The sequence below is a fragment of the Patiria miniata genome, unplaced genomic scaffold (genome assembly GCF_015706575.1).
Source record: "Patiria miniata isolate m_02_andy unplaced genomic scaffold, ASM1570657v1 HiC_scaffold_17, whole genome shotgun sequence".
NCBI classification, from domain to species: domain Eukaryota; kingdom Metazoa; phylum Echinodermata; class Asteroidea; order Valvatida; family Asterinidae; genus Patiria; species Patiria miniata.
Genome location: NW_024037055.1, coordinates 10,276,417 through 10,299,954, shown reverse-complemented (window position 1 = coordinate 10,299,954; position 23,538 = coordinate 10,276,417). Strand labels below are relative to the sequence as shown.

At 40.5% G+C, this 23,538-nt stretch overlaps 1 protein-coding gene across 1 annotated transcript; it reads left to right on the top strand.

Annotated features, from left to right (window-relative positions):
- The first annotated feature begins 48 nt into the window (after window positions 1–48).
- Window positions 49–22,010, top strand: LOC119723790 (UBX domain-containing protein 7-like). Its single transcript, XM_038194651.1, has 13 exons — window positions 49–95; window positions 2,581–2,721; window positions 8,626–8,803; window positions 9,031–9,095; window positions 9,864–9,935; window positions 10,904–11,025; window positions 11,878–12,024; window positions 13,617–13,707; window positions 14,502–14,555; window positions 14,986–15,062; window positions 16,513–17,098; window positions 17,790–17,875; window positions 19,822–22,010. The coding sequence occupies exons 1-13, from the start codon at window positions 59–61 to the stop codon at window positions 19,978–19,980; spliced, it is 1,815 nt and encodes a 604-aa protein (XP_038050579.1). The 5' UTR covers window positions 49–58; the 3' UTR covers window positions 19,981–22,010.
- The last annotated feature ends 1,528 nt before the right edge of the window (window positions 22,011–23,538 follow it).

Sequence of the window (23,538 nt, the reverse complement as noted above, 5' to 3'; positions counted from 1 at the left end):
CACTTTCTCTATACAGAGCGGCTGGCTAATGTGCACAGAGCAAGGGCTGGGCCCATGGATGCCCGTCAGCGCAGCTCGCCCGGCCGGTGTGGCAGGTAATTCTGTCCCCCCTGGTAAATGTGTCCCCCCGGACAGATCTACCGGGTCGTGACCCGGTAAATCTGTCCGGGGGGACACTTTTACCTAGGTAAACCTGTCCCCCTCTTGGTAAATCTGTCCCCCTGCACGACGTTAAATGTGTCCCCCCTGGTAAATGTGCCCCCGTGCAACGTCACAAGTCAAGCACCCAGACTGTATATTAGTGAAGTTATTAACTGTTTTTGCGCGGCGCCTTGCTAAATTTGGGAATGGTGCTTACGTCAAAGCACAACTCCCGTTTTGATGACGACTTCGGGCCCAGCGAACGATTTGCATGGTGGGCGTGCGCGCGATACCGCACCTATGGGCCGCGGCCGGGGGGGACGGGGACAACATTGCACCAGCAGCAGGCCTGCGGCGCAGTGACCCGTGTCGCGTATAATTTTGCCAATTCTCCTCATTGAAGTCCGCCATGACAGTCACACGCGTATCGGCGGCTGATGCGCGTGCGCGCTAGCGATAGGTTGAGTATTACTACGCGTGCCTTCTTGCAGAAACATAGATCGGTTGATTAACATCTTAACGTTAATTTCATTTTGATAATTATTGATGAAGGGTGGAAAAATCTAAAAATGTATACCTGTGCGCTGAATTTATTATAATAACATCAATATAACAACTTATGCGTGCAAAACCAGGGGGGACAGAATGGACCGATCCAGTAAGCACCGCCCCATGGTGTACTGACCAATCACAGCCGTGATTTATGTCCGACGTGCGTGCAAGGAAGTCCGACATGCGTGCACGCGCGTATGATGCGCGCGGCAGGAAAATGCAGCGTGGCATTGGAGAGGAGCACGTGGTTATTTGCCCACGTGCGCAGTGGGCGGGGCTTACTGGATCGGTCCATTAACTGGAGGGGACAGAATTACCTGAAGGGGGACACAATTAACGGGACAGGGGGGACACTTTTACCTAGGTAATTCTGTCCCCCGGACACTTTTACCGGGGGACAGAATTACCGTCCACACCGGCCCTGCGCAAAACTAAACTTAGATATATTTAGAAGAGAGAAAAACCACAAAACCCCATGCCTATAAATATCCCTGTTAGTCTGGTGGCATATGGTCGGAATCATGACCGACTGGTCCAAAGCACCAAACTTGACAGACTAGATTCTTATAGCCCTAGAGAAGATATTTAAAAGGGGTGACACCTGAAATTCTTTTGGGAAGGGTGCCTAATTTGCATAAATCGTTAATCCCTGCCGTGTAATATATTTATTCCCATATTATATTTGGGTATATTTTTATTTTTTAATTTTTTTGAAAAGTGTATTTTGGTGATTCTACTTACATATCCTTACTTCAATAACATTTTCTAAAGCTAAAGTGACTGAATAATTATGAGAACATAGCAAAGTACCAAAATGGCTACTATTTTACCCAAAAGTTGCGCGCATTTACCTTTTCCTCAGATATCATCAACTAGTCTCGCCAAATGTGGGTATTGATGAGCTTCAACACAAAGTAACTTACTAGCACAGTTACCCTAACAAAAATAAGTGGAAATCATGTGAAAATTTATAAAATCTTGATGTTTAGCCCACAAGACAAAAAAGGGGAGAAAATGAGGTGTCCATATATTGGGCTACTATAGGCGAAGGGTAACGTGGGGCTTGAACAAGTTCAACGAATTCCCCCCAAATGAGAGATTATTGTTGTTTACAATAATTTTGTCTACACCAAAACGTTTTCTCACCAATAATTTTGGGAATTTCCTTGAACTTGTTCCAGTCTCCCATGTAAGGCACGCAACCCTTCACCTACTTGTTAGGCCAATTTAAAGACACCTAGTTTTTTCCCGTTTTTGTTTTCTGGGCTAAGCATTACAATGTTATCATCAGTTTTCACATGATGTTGCATAAGGTTTTAATAGGGTATCTGTACTAGTAAGCAACTTGGTGAATTTGAAGTTCGTCAATGCTGATGTTTGGCAAGACTAATTGATGATATCTGGAGACAAGGTGCGCGCAGCTTTAGGGCATAATAGTAGCCATTTTTGATTGTTACTATGTCCTCGTAATTATTCAGTCACTTATATGCTTTGGAAAATGTTATTGAAGTAAAGATATGTAAGTGGAATCCCCAAAATACACTTTTCAAAAATATTTTTTTAAAATATACCCCCACATGGGAATAAATATATTCCACGCAGGTATTAACGAATTATGCAAATCAGGCACCCTTCCAAAACGAATTTCAGGTGTTACCCCTTCCAAATATCTTCACTAGGTCTATAAGAATCTATCTGCCAAGTCTGGTGCTTTGGACCAGTCGGTCACGATCTTGTCAAAAATTAGATCTAAGCTACCTGACTATGTTAATATAGATAACAATAGCCATACAAGTTAAATCGCGGTTTTGGGGTTTTTGCGACGTTAAATTAAAGATCGCACAGCCTATCGCAGCATAATAATAATTATGATGATCTTGCTGCTAGCTCAGCGTTCAGGGTGCACAGCGCCCTCTTCGGGTGATAGAGGAAAATCCGAAGCGACGAGTTTGATGAAGATGGCGGCCAGCGGGAAGTCGAAAAGTCCTGCGATGGACGGACTTGTCAAGCAGTTTGCTGCTATCACGGGTAAGATTTCCACATATTGTGAACGAATAGGTGTTGATTGACACTGCATGGAGTTATTGCAGAATACCCTACAACTGGAAAATAACCCCCCAAAAATCAGACTTCGGGTAGGCCTACCTACCGCCCGGTACATCGAAGCAGGTCGTTTCGTACCCAAGTCGTTTCGTACCCAAGTCGTTTCGTACCCAAGTCGTTTCGTACCCAAGTCGTTTCGTACCCAAGTCGTTTCGTACCCAAGTCGTTTCGTACCCAAGTCGTTTCGTACCCAAGTCGTTTCGTACACAGTCAATTATGATGCACAAAGGAGAAAAGCCAGTCATGCAAACCCGCTCCTGTGACGTCACCGACGCGCGGCATCATTTAAGATGTATCAAGTTCCCAGGGATTAAGATTGCGTCCTACATAACTGGCTGTCTGTTTCACTGTCGATCATTCTGCCTCAGAATGTGTATTAAAACTGATGAAGTCTCGACCAATGCGGTGGCATTCACGCACAGTAGGCCTAGCTACCGAATGTGGGCCCTCTAGCGGCGAAAAATCCTTTGGAAAACACATTTGGTTCCCGTTTTTATGAACGTAATCATCTTCCGATTCGCCCTTCATGCCCTTAACATGCTTAAAGATTGTTTTCCCTTTTTGAATTTTTAAAACTCATATTGAAAGAATATACGCAGTGGCTATTGTTACGGCAGCCGTAACGCATTTCCCATTTTCTATCGTTACGGTAGACTGCAACCTGGCAACTTTTATAAAAAAAAACATGACAAGAAAATATAAAATTAGAAGGAAAAAAGTGAATTTGAACTTTATGAAATTCGGACTTTATTTCCCTTTTAAAAAAAATCCTCCGAAGCCTCAGGTTAGAAAAGGAAATAAATTCGAGTGCAAAACTGAGTTTCGAACCCGCAACCTCGCGGTGCAAAATCCTACCCTCTATCGGCTGAGCTGGCGCACTGCTCGATAAAACGTGTGGAAACAAATAATTATATACCTGCGTGCGTATCAAAAAAATATCGTAGAGGGCGCTAAACAACGAGTGCCGTAACGATAGCCACTTCGAAGAATATAACACTGGAATAACACAATAGGCCTAAACCAATTTAAAATCTATCGTATGGGGATCTACATAGTTTTTTTTTCATTTCAAAGGAAAAGCCTTATCCCCTTGAAAACCCGGGTAACTGGAGAATGTATAAGTGCATTGACGTATGAACCTCCCGGACTTGTGTTTTTTTAAAGTTTTTTTTTTTTAAGGTTTCAAATTTGCTTGTCATTTTGATTCCGTTACAGTTATGGTGTTCCAATTTTCAGATATGATACAAACTGCAAAACTACAAAACTAGTGAATTGCATTTTTTATTACAAAACTAGTGAATTGCATTTTATTACTCACAACATTTTTTGAATTGAAATCAAAACTTGATAATTATAGAAGAGTGAAAACATTAACACCAGGGTAGATTGAAACATTGAAAATTTTAAAAACAATTGAATTGCATTTTATGACTTACAATAGTTTTTTAATTAAAGTCAAAACTTGATAATTATAGAAGACGGAAGACGTTTACGTAAATTCAACATGAAATTTAATAACAAAAAGTACAATTTCTCAGGTTAGAAAAGGAAATAAATTCGAGTGCAAAACTGAGTTTCGAACCCGCAACCTCGCGGTGCAAAATCCTACCCTCTATCGGCTGAGCTGGCGCACTGCTCGATAAAACGTGTGGAAACAAATAATTATATACCTGCGTGCGTATCAAAAAAATATCGTAGAGGGCGCTAAACAACGAGTGCCGTAACGATAGCCACTTCGAAGAATATAACACTGGAATAACACAATAGGCCTAAACCAATTTAAAATCTATCGTATGGGGATCTACATAGTTTTTTTTTCATTTCAAAGGAAAAGCCTTATCCCCTTGAAAACCCGGGTAACTGGAGAATGTATAAGTGCATTGACGTATGAACCTCCCGGACTTGTGTTTTTTTAAAGTTTTTTTTTTTTAAGGTTTCAAATTTGCTTGTCATTTTGATTCCGTTACAGTTATGGTGTTCCAATTTTCAGATATGATACAAACTGCAAAACTACAAAACTAGTGAATTGCATTTTTTATTACAAAACTAGTGAATTGCATTTTATTACTCACAACATTTTTTGAATTGAAATCAAAACTTGATAATTATAGAAGAGTGAAAACATTAACACCAGGGTAGATTGAAACATTGAAAATTTTAAAAACAATTGAATTGCATTTTATGACTTACAATAGTTTTTTAATTAAAGTCAAAACTTGATAATTATAGAAGACGGAAGACGTTTACGTAAATTCAACATGAAATTTAATAACAAAAAGTACAATTTCAAAAAAAAAAAACAACCAAAGAAAATCACGCTACAATATAGAAGAACAACATCATCGATCATAACCCAACCTAAAAAAAACAACAAACCGCAGGGTAGATAAAATCCAAGCTCCAAGAAGAACAAAAAACATGCAGTGGCAGGTTAAAAAAATCAAACAAAACAAACCGCAGCGCCGTCAACACAAGTCCTGTGAACCACCAAGAGTGATTGACAGTAGCATTGTTGTTCAATAGAAAAGGATTTGGAACCCTTTGTCACGTGTGCAATGAATCCTGGGTGCGAAACGACCTGGGTACGAAACGACCTGGGTACGAAACGACTTGGGTACGAAACGACCGACATTCCTGGTACAGGGCCACTCCATTCTAGTCGTGTTCTACTTAGCTTGAGTAACTCCAGCTGACATGCTCATATCCATTCACATGTAGCGCTGGAGAAATAACCTGTTCGTTAGAATGTGGTAGCAAGAGACCCTAAAAAAATGGCCTCTCAAAAATTGTCCATTTTCACCTCTAATATCCCACCCCAGATTTCATTTACATACCTCATACATGTACATTCAGCAGTCATTCACGAAGCCTAATGATCGACTTGAAACAGACCACAAAAAAAACAAATACGAAAACTTTTGATGATTTCGGTGGCTTGTCCGTAAAAAACCGCCAGTTCCAACGGCTGTCGTCCAAATTTGCGCGCGCAATGTATGTGGGTACCACACCGCTTTCAGGCGCCGCAAGTGAGTTCAATTTTCGTCTGGTGCGTTGTCGAGGAAAGCATTCTCGTTGTCTTGCTTTCCGCGACAACCAAAGTTGAACTCACTTGCGGCGCCTGAAAGCGGTGTGGTACCCGAACGATAATAGGGGGTCGGGAACTAGGGCAGCTTTTATGGACGGATACCAGTTCAAGCTGGTTCCCGATTCCCTTTTACCGTTCGAAATGCACTTGTGTTTACTAACGCGATCCAGTCTACTCATTATCATAATCGATGCATCGCGCGCGCTCGGTAACGGAATCGCACTCGGGATACGGGAACCATTGAATGTACGCTGGGCATGAAGACCACATCGCGTCGTTCAAATATTAACACGAATCGGAAATTTAACGTGTTCACGATCGCGAGGGGACCCCTCGGAATTGAACGGGAAATTTCACTTTCCATCCGGATCGTAAGTAAACTTCAGTACAACCATCTTAATTATCGATGTCTACTTGTACCTCAGTTGGCGTATCTAGTAATTTGGAGGCCGTTTTGAAGGTGAAATCTGAGGTTTTTTGTTGGAAAATGTTGGTTTTTGGAACAGTGACAGAATTGTGTTGTTCAGCTCGCACTATTAGCTTGGACCCCACTATCGCCAGACCATGTCCGAATGTTAAAAAGGCGATAAGTTGGGTCTAAGTTACTCGGACTAGTGATAAACGCAGCTAATAATTTGGAATCGCACTTATGATCCGGACATCAGGAGTGCCCGGAGCGTCAGTGCGATACCAAATTATCTGCAGCGTTTATCAAGTGGTAAACTACATGCATCAGGAGGAGGTTGCAGGACGTCGAGATCTTGCCAGATTTTACCTCGAATATCGTTTAAATGCCAGATTTGGCATAAAAGCAGATTTCAACATGTCCAAGAAAGCTTGATATGTGAATACTTATCACAGGGTATAAAGGCAATGTTCAGTCTTTGTCATGGAAGGACGATTTCGCTTGGTTCGAACATGTACAAGAGCATGGCGTACTTTACAAGCCACGTTCACGGGTCTAGTCGTGTTCCTGTTGTGCGCTATTTTGTGATTTGCGCAATCATAAGAATGCGTATGCACATTCTTATGATTGCGCAACTGGATCCTTGTGCAATCTTCGCAAAAAAACTCTTCCAGATTGAGCGCACATTCTTAAGAATGCGCGACAAGATAACGGTCTTGTCGCTGCCGAGCACCAGCTGCGCTTGGCAAGTCTAGCTGCATCCTCATTCACTGATTCTTAACAATTATACTGTTTGCAACGCAAGGTCACTTACCTAGGAAAAGATTTAACGATGAAAAGTATACACGTATTCGGGGGACCGGGAAAAAATAAGAGACATAATAATAGTGTAGTGGAAAGAATTTTGATTTTTGGGTAAACAAGGGGGGGGGGGCGTAAGAATGAAGAATGTGAAGAATGAGTCAAAAGAGCAATTTTGGCAGCTTCTGGACATCGTTTTTTTGTGACATGCATATGATACATACAGGGACTTGTAACTTGTCTAGCCTAAACGAAACACTTCCCAGACTAGTTCCCAGTCCTCCGTTATTACAAAACTTCCCATAGTGGGCAGAAAAAGCAATAACAGGTTTAATTTGATTCAAATTATCGTAGTTATACGAGTACAGAAGCATAGATCATTTTCTTTCCTCATTATATGAATTATTTCCTCTTTAATCGCTATACATTTCGTTTAACATAATTATGCTGTGCAATGTTTATTAAGATTGCGCAAAATTCATAAATTGCACACGTGATATTCCCATGCAATCTTAAGAATAAGCGCTCATTCTTCAGATTGCGTGCTCATTCTTAAGAATGTGTGCCCATTCTTAAGAATGCGCGCTCATTCTTAAGATTGCGTGATTTGCAAGAAAGCGCACATCATTCTATTGATGACTTCATGCTCATCCACTCCGCATCCGCGCATCCAAGACATCCCAAGCCGTCTCACTCGGTATATATAGTACGTACTTGTCAATAATTCACTCTCTATAGCGCCCTCTATAGGTGATATCCCTATACATACATGCACATTTCAGGGACAAAAGAAATCCCTGCTTTAATCCACTAGTACAATGCATAGGGATATCACATTTTGCAACACGTATGCCAAATTTTAGATGAGCTAGAAACCAAACCAAAAATATAATACCTCCAATTTTTGGATATTTTGTAGAAAACATGTTGAGGTATAATCTTCATCAAAGTTCGTCTCAAGGTCATGTGATCCACAAGGTCAAATTCAAGTTCAAAGTAAAGGTCAAAAGGTCATCATACTTCAAAGTACTCTGACATGAAAAGTAATGGATTCCTTATGATGTTACCTTTCCAAATAAACCAAGATTAACAAATTTGGCTCACAGGTTATGGAAATATGTTCATTTGAAAATTGGTGGCCATGCCCATTTTGACCAAAATTGACAAACAATGGTGAGCAGTAGCTCGAAAAGCGTTCATCGGATGGCGCTAAAACTTAAAATTTTAGCTTTTTCAGCCTAAATTACCCCATACACCAAATATTAACCAATTTGAAAGGGGTGGGGTTTAAACTTTAATTTTTTTTTGGTGATTTGACACGGAATGACCCAGTCCTGAAACGTGGCGGTATTTAAAAAAAGAGAAAAAAGAGAACTGCCCTTGCGATTATCTCAAAGCTTGCTTGGTGAAAACTGTGAAAAAATTATTCAAGTAAGGAAAATGTAAATAAAAGTAGTGCTCACCAGTAGTTTTTGGCCGAATAATAAATAGTTTTTGTCAGTAATCATGACCTATGATGTGGTTTTCATTTGTCAAGGGGCTACTGAAGATGTTGGCCGTCGCTTGCTGGAGGTGTGCAACGGAAACCTGGAGATGGCCATTGGCATGCAGCTTGAGGGCGCTGTTGAGACGGCTGAAGCAGGGGCATCAGCCGGCCCATCCGGGGCTTCAGCGGGCCCATCCGGGGGCAGCGCTGTGCCAGAAATACCACCTGAGTAAGGGCAGCTTTTGAAAATGTACTCATCCCACATATTTAATCATGTTAAGACTACTCTGTCATAGGGTGAAAGATGACACAAGACTGCTCAGACAAAAAATGTACTTGCACAATGTTGAACTGTAACTTAACTTACATCAAATGTGACTTAGCACAGTTGTTATTCGGTAAATTTCTGATGTACAGTTAATCACTTTGCTTTACTTTTGACTTCTGTTGAATCAGTGATAGCGTCCGAGCACCTATACCTCAGAAGAGAGAAATTATGGTTCCAGAAGTGCCAACTTTTGGTAAGTGTCTAGATATTAGGCAGGATTTGAGTAAGTGAGAGTCTAAATTTGACTTGGAATGAAAAACTCCAAATCGGAGTTATTTTTGCGCACACATTTACATGACATATTGTTAAAAAAGGGTTCTGAAATCAAGCCTTGCCAAAGATGAGTTTATGAGTGTCATCGATATTATTGAAGACAATATACAAATATTAATAATAATAATATACAACATGTTGGCAAAAAGTGCATTTGTATACATGTCTCTGTGCTTTTCCTACCTTATGAATTAAGTATGTGGGGCATTTCTATGAATTTAGGGTTTTAAGTTGTGACATTTTTTTGTTCCTGTTACCTTGGTACTTTGTGAGTTACCGGTACCATTCAAGTATCATTAAGAAGGACTTCAAACAATTTTTCATTTGTTGGGTACTTAGTTTTCTATTCATAATCATTCTTGGAGGACGACCGCAGTGACGAGTACATCAGAATTATATAATCACAGATGTCAAAACGTAGACCCCAAATTTGTAGACTGACCCATTTATGTGCCTGTATGCATTCATCATAAGCCAATCTATGTTGTCATTTTATCAAATGGCTAATTTAAGCAAAAAAGTATAGGACATATAATCATGTCATATAGGACATGAAATTTTGTACCAAAAAATGGCCCAAGAACATTTGGTGTTCTGTAGGGCGTGGCTTCCAATCCCAAATTTCTTTTTGCACTGTTTGTCACTCATCTCTGTTTCATTCATCTTTGCTTTTGTCCCTAACTGTCAGGTCCTCGACCGAGGCGGAGAGGCGGGCAGATGTCTATATTTGATAAGTTCCGGGACTTCCAGGCAGAAACACGTAAGAATCACAGAATCTCTCCAAAAAATGTTTTATTTTAAACCTTCCTTACCCCCAATCACACGGAAAACACTGAAGGCACTTTACCTGGCAAGAAATGGTCAATGGAATGTTGGGTTCTCTACCAACAGATTTGTCCGACCACATAACAGGAATAAGCTTGTTTGCTGGAACTATTTAATGGAAATAATCTTGTTTTATTAACCCCAACCTTCCTCAATCCTCCAAAGTCCTACAGGTGGTTTTGGAAGATTTTGGAAGATTTTGGAGGATTGAGACTGAATGCAATATACAATGTTGGAGGATTGTGGAGGATTGAGGGCACATGGACATCCCCATCCTGGCAAGCCCATGCACTTTTGTCCCGAAATGTTTGCTATCGAATGCGTGACTCCAGTCATACTTGTCATAAAGTAAAAATATCAAACTGCTCCTTGGCTCCCACTTGTTCCAGTTTTACTTCATGGTTTAATTAAATCAAATTAACTTAAGTTGTCCTATTGGGTAAACTTGTTTGGGTTTGATCAAGGGTTCACCTTTGTTACATTCGTGAACTATCTCGTTTTTATTTTATGTCTGAAAAGTACTGGGGAATATGTGTAAGTGTACCCCTGGAAATGTACTCGTATTTGTACTCGTGGAAAAGTACTTGACTACAACACTGTTGCAAAGTGTAGATATACTGACACTTGCCCATGCATGAATATAGCTGCTGTTGTGTCATTCTTGTGATCTCCTTCTTTAAAATGCATGGCTTTGCCCAGTTTGCTAATCTGACCACTAATGGTCTCCATCAAATGGACACAGGCTCTGTTTGGGGGAAATCTCGTTCTTATCAGCAACATTTTTTTCTGAAGCTCATATTGTAATTTCAGAGCAGCAAAGATTGTTGGGACTTATCCTCCTTGGCAACAACTCCTCTCTACATTACATTTAGATTTTTGTTTGTGTATTGTTTTTTTTTGCAGGGCATCAGGAAGCCTTGATTCGTAACCAAGGCAACGAGATACCCCAATCAGCCAAAATACGCACCCTGGAGGACCTGTTTCGACCCCCTGTTGATCTGATGCACAAAGGCACCTTCAATACGGTTGGTACAAACGCACCTTATTCCCTTCTAAAAATCAAGTGCAAAAATCATGTCCTTGAGGTGTATGTAATACACGTACACACATTCTTGTTCCGTAGTTGTGGGGACATACACTCGTCAATACGAGGTATTTGTGGGTACCAAAAGCGCTATGGGGACAGCAGAAAGTTCCCATTAAAACTGCCTCATAATGCGGTGTAGGGCTATTCACACACGCACACACACGTAGTCGTTTTTTGCTATGCTTCCGAGGATTGGCTTTGTGTTTTCCTTTGTCCCTGTAATATAACACTCTCCCATTGACTAAGCACACAAACCTGCGTTCGAGGACAATAGGCACCTTCCTTCGAGGATCAATGGCCCCTTTGTGCTCCTTTTGTTGTCTGTCCTCAGGCGTAATGCCATGCAGGAACACCCACGTTTGTTTATGATGTAAATCGAGGATTTTCTATTGTTCCTCTTCCCTTTTCCTTTGTTTATACTTTTTTGCAACAGCTCTCATTGGTTTTGTACATGCTTTCTAACTGAGGAGTCCTCAATTTGGTTTCTGTCCTCGATTCATCGATGATGTTGCAGTGTGTGTCCTCGATTTACACCATAAACAAACGCACCTTTTCTGCTTTATTGTATATAGCGGGAAGTCTATTCATGTGGCAGCTGCAATTGGTGGTGCTGTGTCATTTGCATCTACGCAAGTTTTGTGTCTTATATCACCCTCTGCACTCAGTCCATTGACAGAAACCTCCAAAATTTTAGCACCTGGGACTGTCTTCCACAAAATAAATTAATATGTTGAAGTTGGGCCCCTCTTGCTTCAAAATCAGTTTGACCTTCGTTTGTTCTGTTTTCTAGGCTCGAGAGGCTGGTCAGAGCCAGGGGCGATGGTTGATTGTTAATGTTCAAGATGTACAGGAATTCAATTGTCAGAAGCTCAACAGGGATGTATGGAGTGACCCAACGGTCCGCAGTATCATCAGAGAGTCTTTCATATTTTGGCAGGTACTTTTACATCCCTCCCCAATATGTTTTTCAATAATATAATATAATACAACAATTGTGCTTATATTGCGCTTTCCATCGTATCAACAATCTCAAAGCGCTTTACAATTATTACCCCGTTCATCAGGCCATGGGACCACACGGCAGCCGATATCAGCGCTCAATCGGTCCTCGACCCTCACGGGCACCCATTTATACTCCTGGGTGGAGAGAGGCAATTGTAGTTAAGTGTCTTACCCAAGGGCACAAACACCATGTTCCTTCTTTCATGAGTCAAACACCGTAACCACTGGGACCCATGGCATTTATCTGAGTTCTACGGTTGACTTAATTATTGGCTCCCTGCACGAACAGTAGAGGCACCTTTTGACCACTTTTGAGAGCTCCAATGGGAGGGACACACTGCGTGCGTACTGGCTGCGCGTTTGTCACAGGAAGTATGCATGACTGATTTTATTCTGAATCTGCACAAACTCCTAGCGTCTTTGTGTGAGATTCAGGTGTGTTCAAATGTCTCTCCCAGTGGTCTCTCCCAACTCTCCCCTTGCAACCATTGAGGGGGTACTAGAGTGGTAATAGAGTGGGAATCAAGGCTGAGCACCAAGGCTGTGTTGAGTGAGCAGGAAATTAGGAATGAGTGTTGGGACATGGTTGTGCAAGCATTTAAATTAAAGGCACGTAGGAATGTTGGTAATAACCCAGAAATTTGCTTACAGATTTAATGAAATGCCTTGCTCAAAGTTGGGCTGGTTTCAAATAGACTACCCTGTGAAATTATCCTGCCAGAAATGGTATTTGATTGAAAGTAAACTGCCATTAGCAATGGAATCAAGTTACGAGACCCAAAAAAATTTGCTGAGGTTTTGCTCTGTTTTCTCAAAATGTATAGTAGCCACTGAACTAAACCTTCAACAGATTTGTTGTTAGGCACCTACTTAAGATTTTGAGCAATTTTGTTGCCTCAAATGAAATGGTTTTTTTTACAAAGAGCAAATGAACCTGTGTTCCTTTAACCACTTCGCGCCGGGATTATTTTGACATTAACCGGACCCAGGCTCGAGATTGTTTTTCACGAACCTCAATGCCAGACGGGTTCAGGCCATCATCTGCGGGTAGCACACCCTGATATTTCCGGCCTCGCCCGCTGCGAGCGGGTTGCAGACAGATATTTCCGGCTCTGCTCGTTGTGTGTTTATCCGTCATCTGTTCCGAATACGGCAAAACCTTGCGTGTATACACATCATCTGATGTGAACTGGTTAACAAAGCCTACAAACATTTATCATTGTCTTCAGAACTGACTTCAGCATTAAACTTGGTATAAAGAGTAAAATTTTCTACTGTTTTGTTTCCATTCCACACACATACTGTAGAGTTTGCTTCAAAAGCCTAATTTAATATCAGTTGGGTTAATCTGTGGCATTTTGTCTATTTTCAATCTACCGGACTATTGCACCTGCATTTGAGAAAATAGAGGACATGCAGTAACGTGACTGCCCATTGATTTTGGAAAGGCACCGTTTAAGTGATCCACTGACATCATCTGCCGTCTTCTGCCGTCTTCTATAACCAGTTTTGTGTTTTTGTATTCAGGTGTATCATGATAGTGATGAAGGCCGTAGATATATGCAGTTTTACAGGGTCAACGAGTTCCCCTATGTTTCCATACTGGACCCAAGAACAGGTAAACAATTAACAATGTTATTGGAACAACACAGATTCAGTGTTATTTCAAGAACTGCACTTGTTTATAGTTCTCTTTCATGATAGAATATATAAATGTGTCTGAATTGCGGATTTGTATGGAGTATTTATCAGTGTTATAGTCACTGGCCTTACGATGCATCACAAGTACGTTACAAATGCCATCACAAGTAAGTCCAAAGTATATTGATTTATATCACCCCGACGCAAATTCAATCTTATGAATAGTTTAATTGCGGTACCCGCTGCTACATGTACATCAGATTCGAACCAGCCAACCGATCCCGCAAGCTCGGTGGTCGAGTGGTAAGACATCTGCACTAGAAAACAGGAGGTTGTGGGTTCGAGTGCCACTCGGGTGATTTTTCCCAACTTACACTTGGGAGGTAACACACTGAGTATACAGTGTTTATACATCGGTGAAAGGCAAAACCTAATATTGATTTACATCACCCCGACACAATTTCCATCATATGAAAAGTCCAAAGTAATTCATGAGTCCAGTCACAAGTACCAGGGGATGAACAATAACAAAGGAGTGGTTTTGTCATAGTTCATATATAGCGTGTGACTTGACTTGGGACTGGAGCACTTGTTATTGACTCAACACTATCTCGACTACAACACTGGTATTTATGCAAGCAGACACAGACACAAGAAACTTTGTGGCATGAAAGCTAACATATGAACTGGCTTTAAGTTTATTTATTTTGTTTATATTTTTTCGTTTATATTGTAGCCGTCTTAATTCTAATTTTGTTTGTCCCCATCTAGGCGAGCTTCTTGTGTCTTGGATGAAACTAGACAGTGTATCATTTTGTGACCTCGGTAAGATACTTTCCTTCCCCAAAAGATTTCTTTTGTGGGTTATTTAAATCCTGTAATGGAAATCCAACATTTGAGTCTTTCCATTTGATTTGAACATTAAAAGGTCTACAAATAATTTCAGGGCCAGAGGCTAAGCAAAAGCTGGACATGAATTCAGTGTTTCCGAAATAGCCCTACTCTTTTTTCCTACAGAGCGAATTGAAATGCTCATTTACTGACTGCTTGTTTCAGTTTTGGAGATATCTGCTTCATTTACTCAAATAGATACCGGGTACATCAATAGATTAATGCACAAACATTGATGCGTCCGGCAGGCTACATTGTGTACAGCAAGTTAGCTCTCTAGTAATTTCACGCATCTCTAAGCCTGGGACACATTGTTAAGAGTCCTCACATTGTCTTCTGATCCTGATTTCCTTTCCATTTACAGTCATGGAGTTCCTATCTGACCATCCATGTTTTGACAAGGACACGTTGTCATCACCGCCTGCCAAAAGAGCCAGAACTGTAAGTTATGCACAGGGTCATAGACTGCATGCATGAACAATAGATTGCGCTTTTGGCCACTTTGGAGAGCCGTTTTAGGCGAAGTATGCACAACTAAAAAAAAATTCTGAATGTGTACAAACCCATAGTGTATTCCCATCGTGAATGTGCACGGAGCCCATATAATGGACCCCTACAGGATCTATAGCTTATTGTACCTCTACAAGCACTAGAAAATAAATGTGTGTCGTTAACCCTAACCCTGCTGAATCCAACGGGATCCAACTATGTCATATACCCGATGGAGCCTGTTGGATTGAGCAGTAAACCCCTTGTGAACATTCCTCATGCAAAATGCAAACTGCATTATAACGCCATGTTGGACTCCGTTGACTTTAGCAGACAACCGAAAATAAGGCACAGTGGATTGAGCAGGACACTCCGGTTGGACACTGTTGGATTTAGCAGGGTAGTCCTGAGGAAGTACTAGGGGGTTTGTTGACCTCCTAATTTGAGGAAAGCCGATGGCCTTACAGTTTCTGTGATTTTGTTGGTTAATCAGTTAAAGACAAAATGCTTCTTTATCTAGGGCCCTTGGCCCTAAACAGATTTATACTTATGAATTGATGGCCTGCTGAACTGCTCAGGCACAAATATCGGTGACAAAATGAGACAACTCACAAGACCGTTTCTGTTACTTTCAACCAATCCACCAAGCTGGTCACTTGAACTTGACAAATTGAATACCATTGTGCTGTGCTGTACCAATTTCCCCTTATATTCATAACAAAGCCCCGGCATGTGTATGGCCTAGGTCTCCCTGGTCTCAGAACCTTTGCAGTTGACCATCCTCTACCAGAAGTCTTGGTTTACACCCTTGGGTACAAGCAAATACGTTACATTACGGCTGCATAACAGCTCAACAATGCAGACATTACTGGTATCTGTCAACCCTTGCTCTGCTACACTCTACAAAACACTTCATTATTTGCTGAAAGAGAATCCCCAATGTTTACTGCAGGCTCAAGTGGTGTAAGCTGCGCTGGTGAGCAAATGAGAACCCTTCAATGCACTCCATGGGGCAGATAATTGGCATTTCCGGCTGAATGATAAAAAACTGCACACAGAGAGTAAAGGCTGTTGATCTGCATGCGCCAGAGTTAAAATACTGCAAATTTGCAGTGTGGAAACTTACCGTGATGTCACAAATTCACATTCGCGTTGCATTAGTTTTTGCGCCGAGAATGAACCAGTCTGAAGTGTTGAATCAAACAATCTTTGACAACAAATGACACTGGCATTCTAAGCTATTAACCTGATTCCAGCTGAAATGCTGAATGCATCTTCCATTTGAAACTGAAGTACATTTTGATGTTTTGTGAGACAGGTAACCTCTTTTCTCACACGGTTTTTGTTTTGTGTTGGTTTTGTTTTCAAGTCTTTTTTGTAATTTTTTTTTTCCTGTCATAAGACCAAGAGCATATTAGACGCCAGTGAAGATTCCCAACTGGAAGCAGCCATTGCCGCCTCTCTTGCCGAATCCTCCAGCTCCGCCTCCCAAAGTGCCCAGCCCACCAAAGACTCATCAGCCGCTGCTTCGTCCTATAAGAAAACACCTGAGACAATCAGTCTCTCTGGCGACGAGGACGATGAGGATGAAATTGAGGACGATGATGATGATCTCATTGTGAATGTTGAGAGCAACTCCAGCCGCGACTCCAGCGACTCGGATTGCGTGGTTGAGTCAGTGGGCGACCACAGCTCCAAGAAGGTTCCACCAACAAACCCTTCCTCCTTGTCGCAGAACTCACTTCGAGCTGCTCCATCTCACGTTGAGAAAACGGAACACTTGCTGTCATCGTTAAATGGAAATGCCATCGCAGAGAAGGAAGGGAGAACTAAAACAGTCAACCAAAACAGCAACGGGGATAATCATGGGGGTGGGTCAGATAAAGACGTGAAAAGGAAGGTGTCAAATGCTTTAGATGGAATCACTGAGAATAGGACAGAAATGGCGGAAACGAGTCTTAATAACGGCAAGACTGAAGTTGATGCAGGTCAGTTTAACAACAGTAAAGTTTTCCGTTGTTACACACCGATAGCTTAGCCATGCATGACTGAATGATGAACAGAGTACAGCCTACTTACAAGTCCATCGCAAGTCCTTCAGTTTCAAGCCATGTTCCAAGCTATATAAATTAGGGCTGTGAATTTTCGAATAATTTAGTATTTGATTATTCCAACTTGGATTCGATCAAATATTTGATTTTGAAATGCACTAATCAAGTTAAACATGCGCCAGTCTAAATTGGCCGCTGGTCGGGATTTGCATGCGCCTGCACTTGTTAAAAATTGACAGAGATTATTAAAATAAGGTAATGAACAGGTAGCGGAATGGCTGATATTTGACCGATTTTTAAAAAAGAAATTTGAGCTATGTTCCTCGTGGAAGCTATCCTGTCATGCGCGACTTTCAATAAAAGTGTGGCACTTGACAAACATTAAAACCGACTTGTGGCTGACTCGTGATGGACTTGTAATTTGACTTTTGACTGACCTGTGATTTGATATGTGATGGAGTTGACTACAACTGCACAGTGGAATTCCCCTGAGTGCCTTGGCTGCCATTTACACCGCCTTAGGTGTACAAAGTGCCATGGACCAAGTCACAGCAGATAACATTATTGTATATTGCTACATGTATTGAGATGCCAGTGTAACTCTCTTTCATGTTTTGGGGTTCTGCAGAGGAACAGTCACAAGCCAAGCTGATGCTACGATTCCCAGACGGAAAGAGGAAACAGCTCTCACTGTCGGAAGACACTCCTCTATTGGTGAGAGAACACTAGGATTCATTTGATGTCTGTGAATGTGAAGTGAAGAACCCATTTTAAGAGTTGTTCAAATTGATAGTGCATTAACTTCAACCATAACTCCAATGATCCATCAAATCTTGGAGTTTTTTGTAGGATTTTGTAGGATTTAAGATGGTACAGCCCAGCCACTGCTACTTTGCTTTGAGCTCAGTGCCCCTGGAAAGTTAAGCATGAAGCATGCGAGAGGTGGAAAAGTTGCCTCCCCACATAGCAGGCGAGGCTAAGTCTTGTAGCGGATAAAGCAACTTTGCAGTGCATACTCTCTTCCCCCCCCCCCCCCATTTTTTGTTTTAATTCTTAAAGCATTGTGCTTTCCTCCAATGCAGAATATTGGCTTTTGAAAACAGTATGCAAGTTTTTGGGACTCTTGTTTATTTCCAGCACCAAAATTTGTCTGTAGAGTCCCAGGAATATGCATTGTTCTCTTGGCCTTGAGTCAGGTGGCTTAGACCCAATTTTGGACAAGATCGTGGTCCAAAGCACCAAACTTGGCAGATATATTGTTATAGCCTTAGAGAAGATATTTAGAAGGGGTGACACCTGAAATTCTTTTGGGAAGGGTGCCTAATTTGCATAAATCGTTAATCCCTACCGTGTAATATATTTTATTCCTATATTTGAGTATATTTTTAATTTTTTGTTGTTGAAAAGTTGATTTTGGTGATTCCGCTTACACACCCTTTCTTCAATAACATTTTCTAAAGCATTTAAGATTGACTGGATAATTATGAGGACACAGTAATGATCCAAAATGGCTACTTTTATACTCTAAAGTTGCGCGCATTAACCTTGTCTCCAGATATCATCAAGTAGTCTTGCCAAACCTTAGTATTGATGGGCTTCAAAATCACCAAGTTGCTTACTGGCACAGTTACTCGATTAAGTCTTCATGGAAAATCATGTGAACAATGATAAAATTGTGATATTAAGGCCAGAAAACAAAAACGGGGAACTTGATCAAGTCCACCACGTTGGGCAGGCTTCGCCTAGTTTTTAGCCCAATTTACGGACACCTCATTTTCACCCCTTTTTGTTTTTGTGGGCTAAATATCAAGATGATTTAATTTTTCACATGATTTCCCATTTATTTTTGTTAGGGTTACTGTGTCAGTAAGTAATTTTGGGAATTTGAAGGTAATCAATACTGAGGTTTGGCAAGACTACTTGGTGATATCTGAGGGAAAAGGAATGCGCGCAACTTTAGGGTATAATGGTAGCCATTTTGGATCTTTATTATGTCCTTATAATCTTCAAGTCTCCGATATGCTTAAGAAAATGTTATTTAAGTAAGGATATGTAAGTAAAATCCCCAAAATGTGCTTTTCAAAAAATAGCAAAAATAAACATCTACCCAAATATGGGAATAAATATATTACACAGTAGGGATTAACGCTTTATGCAAATTAGGCACCCTTCCCAAAATGATTTCAGGTGTCACCCCTTCTAAATATCTTCTCCAGGGCTATAAGAATCTATCTGCTAAGTTTGGTGCTTTGGACCAGTCGGTCACGATTCCAACCATATGTCACCTGACTACTTTTTAAAATCTGAATATCACAGGGATGATGAATTCGTTTAAATAGAACTAATAAAAAGCTCTGTAATCACAGTAAAATAGCATTTCCTGATTTCAGTTTGTAGGGTTTTTTGAAATGTTACAAAGATTATTAAACCTTTTTTCTTTTTCAGAACTGATAAAATGGTTTAACATTTTGAAAGTTATTTCTGTACCTGTCATTGAGTTGTGACACTCATTGTGAGGGATACATTTTTGTGTCCGTTTTAGTGATTCTTCGACATCCGTGAAACTTACATGAAACGAACCCTTCTATTGGAAAGAAAATTAAAAAATCAAACTGCAAAAAACTTATCTTCATATGTTTTTTTAATCTTCACACTCACAGACTCTGGTGAAACTGGTGGGCAAGGAAGGTTATGCCAACGAGCGCTACGAGATGGTGACCAACTTCCCCAGGCGGAAACTCTCCTACATGGACTTTGACAAGTCACTGAAAGAGGCTGGGCTGTGCCCACAAGAGACCATCTTCATACAGGAACGCTAAAAGACTGAACCTGACGATCTAAGAGGGACCTGCAGGGCCCAATTTCATGGCCCTGCTAAGCACATACTTCTGTGTTTATGAGTGTCATTCCTTGCTTACAGCTCTACCACAGAAACTGTAGACTCAACTTGTAAGCTGTGTGAACATCTACGTGCTTATGCCGAATCTCTTGCTTATCTGTGATATTCGCTAACTTCATTTTCTGCTGTAGTGAGCGGGAAGTCTGCACTAAGTAAAGGTAGTCAGGGCCATGAAAGTGGAACCAGCATGGAGCTGCTTATACTGCAGAAAATATTGCTTGAGAAATATTCTCACTAAGTAGATGTCATCTGGGAACCAGTCTAAAGCTATATGCATTACTTTGGATGTTTTGGTTGGTAACCTTGAGTTGCTAAGAAGGACTCTTATGTGTTAAGCAAGTTCTGTGTGCATAGCAGCTTCAAGACACTGGCTCTGTATTCTTGTGGTATAACTGGTGATCTGGTCAGTAGACTCCTGGACCTTGGGCATGAATCAGCCGAGCCCAAACTTCTTGGGATCACAGCAGCTGTGTTTGTTGATCTGTAAACACCAACAAGTTTTGGGAACTTTCAATATTTTAGACAGCTTTTGAGAATGTCTGTTTTCACAGAGGTCCCAAAGAGTGCCCTGTATTTTGGGGGGCAAACTATTACAGCAGTTCAAGTTTTTCATGTATTCCTCATACTCTTTCACTCAATTTCGTATGATACACTAGTCACTTCAGATGCTTTCCACAACCAAGGCCCAACTCGTCAAAACTTCTCACAACTTATCTGCTCTGAAGAAAGTTTACTTATGGGGACTAAAAAGAGAATGAGTTGAGAACATAACAGCTGTTTGCAGGAACACGTAAGGAGGCTGTGGAACCCACTCACATGGCATATCAGCACAAATTGTCTGTTCTGTGCTCTGTGTTGTATTTTGTTTGTGCATGTTATTATAACTATAAGCCCTTCCACAGGCTTCTAGTCTTGCCAAGCACGCATCCTTGAGAAGTTTGAATTAGTCCTGAAATTCTTCAAGTCTCTTCATTGAAACAGTCATTTTCGCTTTGGATATTTGTAACCATGTGGTTTTTATCAGTGAAGATTGGCCCTTGGGTATGTTTGCTTGTAATCTTTCCGATTCCTCCAAATATCTAAAATGATACAAGCTCCTAGATTCTTGCACTGATAAAATAAAATCATCTGCTTTCCTTCCTGCCATGTTGATAAAGTTAAAACTCATGCCAACTTTGGGTTCTCGTTTGGTCCTAACCATGTCTTTATGCCAGCATGATCAAAGATGTGAAAATGCTCAACCAGTTAAAACCAAAGAATGCTATAGATATATTTGTTTTGTCTTGAATAGGGGAGAGAATGTATTAAAGGCATATAGGAGCATTTGCATTTATCCCAAAAGTAACCTACCAAATTATTATAAAAAAGGCTTACATGGATTAAAGATCGTGAAATATTTTCATGAAAATATTCATGGCTTGCTGTCATTTAGAAGAAATCAAGAAATGTTGGTGATTTCCAACAATCAGTCGATAGTTGTGCATGGTTTTACACTGTGCTCTCAAAAAGTGCTGTGTCCACCGAGCTGAAACTTCAATAGGTTAGGTTTTGAACGTTCTTCTTCGGATTATCATTTTGAGCAGTGTTACTATTGGAAATGAACAATATGCATGAAAAGCTAATGATCCTTTATGCCTTTAAAGGAACCTCATTTTGCACAACCAACAATTCCACAGGAAAAATTACATAGTAGAGGTGTCATTGACAAAATATAAATCTACGATTAAAGTGTAACCCCGACTGTACACAGACCCACCACAAGAGGGCCATATGATGCATAAACCTTACAGCAAGAATCGTGCATGTTCCACCTGTATCTGATAGAAGCATAAATTAGAGCTGGCCTCTCATCTCTTATCAGTGACGTCTCTATAATTGGTATTATTCAATCATTGAAGATGTATCTATTTTTAATCCAAATTTGTCAATAAAGTTCTTAGAAATTCATGATGCTGCATAGTTTGTGTCATCAATATATTTGCTGTGTCCAGGACTTTTATTGGGAAGTTGTCTATTAGGTCCCAGTTATGGTGTGTTTCGAGTGAACCCACAATTTGTTTGTTGGAACCATAATTACTGGTTCACGCGCAAAGCAACGGCCCAGTGAACACCGTGGTTCCTGCTGAAAGGCAGTGAACCATTTTCAGGAACTAATTTGTGAAAATGTTCTGTACAAGTTGGATGTACAAATGGCTAGTAAGCCTGTCCTGACCTTTCTCAGTGTATAGGTGGTTGTGACCATAGACCAAAAAGTTTGGGTTTTTTTTTGGGGGGGGGTGTTGTAGGGGATTTTGGTAAACAGTTTGAGGACATGAATCATGTTATTTGAGTACTGTTGAACTTTAATACACATTCATAAATACCTTGGACAGTTTACCCATTCCTATTGGTCGAGAGCCCATCACGTTGCCAGTCTTAAATGGATGATAAATACATAACTGGCTGGTCTTAAAAAAAAATTCAGTGCCTTTTACCGTTCTATTAGTTGAACATTCAACATCTGCATGTAGGCATGCGCAATACTGCCAGGGAGTCCGTATTTCATAGTCCAAAATTCACAACGCACTCACCACAGCTGCATCTGCGCGACGCGCGCGCCAATCTCCACAAAAGGAGTTGTTTACATCTTAACTGTGAGCTGGACACTCCATTAAATAGCTAGAGCGGTGTTTTGAAAAACAGAAAGTAAAAAGTGTTGAACAAAATTGTTCGAAATTTCCGACTCGTTTTGACTTTTTGACCAAAAAGGTATTTATGAATGGGAATAAATATGTGCTTGGTCAGTATTAAACACTATGTTTAAGACTGGTTGGAGTACTGGAATGGTGATAATTACCCAAGGTGAAGCCGAGGGTTTGTGTACCCTTACTTCCCTCCCCCATAAAATGGGGGTTGTGAAAGATGTATTTAAGTGACATCAATCTGTAATGAACCCATTATTACAAAGTATATTGTGCACAACACCACCACAGCATTTTATTCGAAAGAAAAACACTTGCAATGTATAGATAAAAAAAGTGCACCCTTCAAAACTTAATTTAATGTACAAATTAAGTGTACAAATCAACTTAATTAAATATAATACAAAATTGGAGCTTCCGTCTTTGCATTTTGGAACCTTGAAACCATGATTTTGAAGTGGGATATGCCAAGTTACTCGGTAAGTTTCTTAAAATCTCATAAAAAGCACAGATACAAAAGGCCAATAATATACCATCTGTACATAAAGAATAAAATGTTTACTGCTTAGAAGTAAATTTTACAAATAAGCTATTTTAACTAATAACATTACATTTTCTTTCATAATGCTGAATTTGGCCTAATATGTAGGCTTTCAAGCAGACCAGGTCAAAAAGTAGAACAGTGGGATTCAAGAAAACAAATCACACAAATAATTGTTTGATTTACATATAACAATGTGTAACACCATTATGAACATTTTTTGAGATTTCATTTTTCCGAAAAAGTAGGAATTTCA

What these genes read in the sequence shown, in the direction of transcription:
- LOC119723790 (XM_038194651.1), top strand. Translation starts at nt 59, where the DNA reads ATGCCCGTCAGCGCAGCTCGCCCGGCCGGTGTGGCAG. An exon ending in GTGCCAGAAATACCACCTGA is followed by an intron (nt 8,804 to 9,030) that starts GTAAGGGCAGCT and finishes CTGTTGAATCAG; the next exon opens with TGATAGCGTCCGAGCACCTA. An exon ending in CGGAAGACACTCCTCTATTG is followed by an intron (nt 17,876 to 19,821) that starts GTGAGAGAACAC and finishes TCACACTCACAG; the next exon opens with ACTCTGGTGAAACTGGTGGG.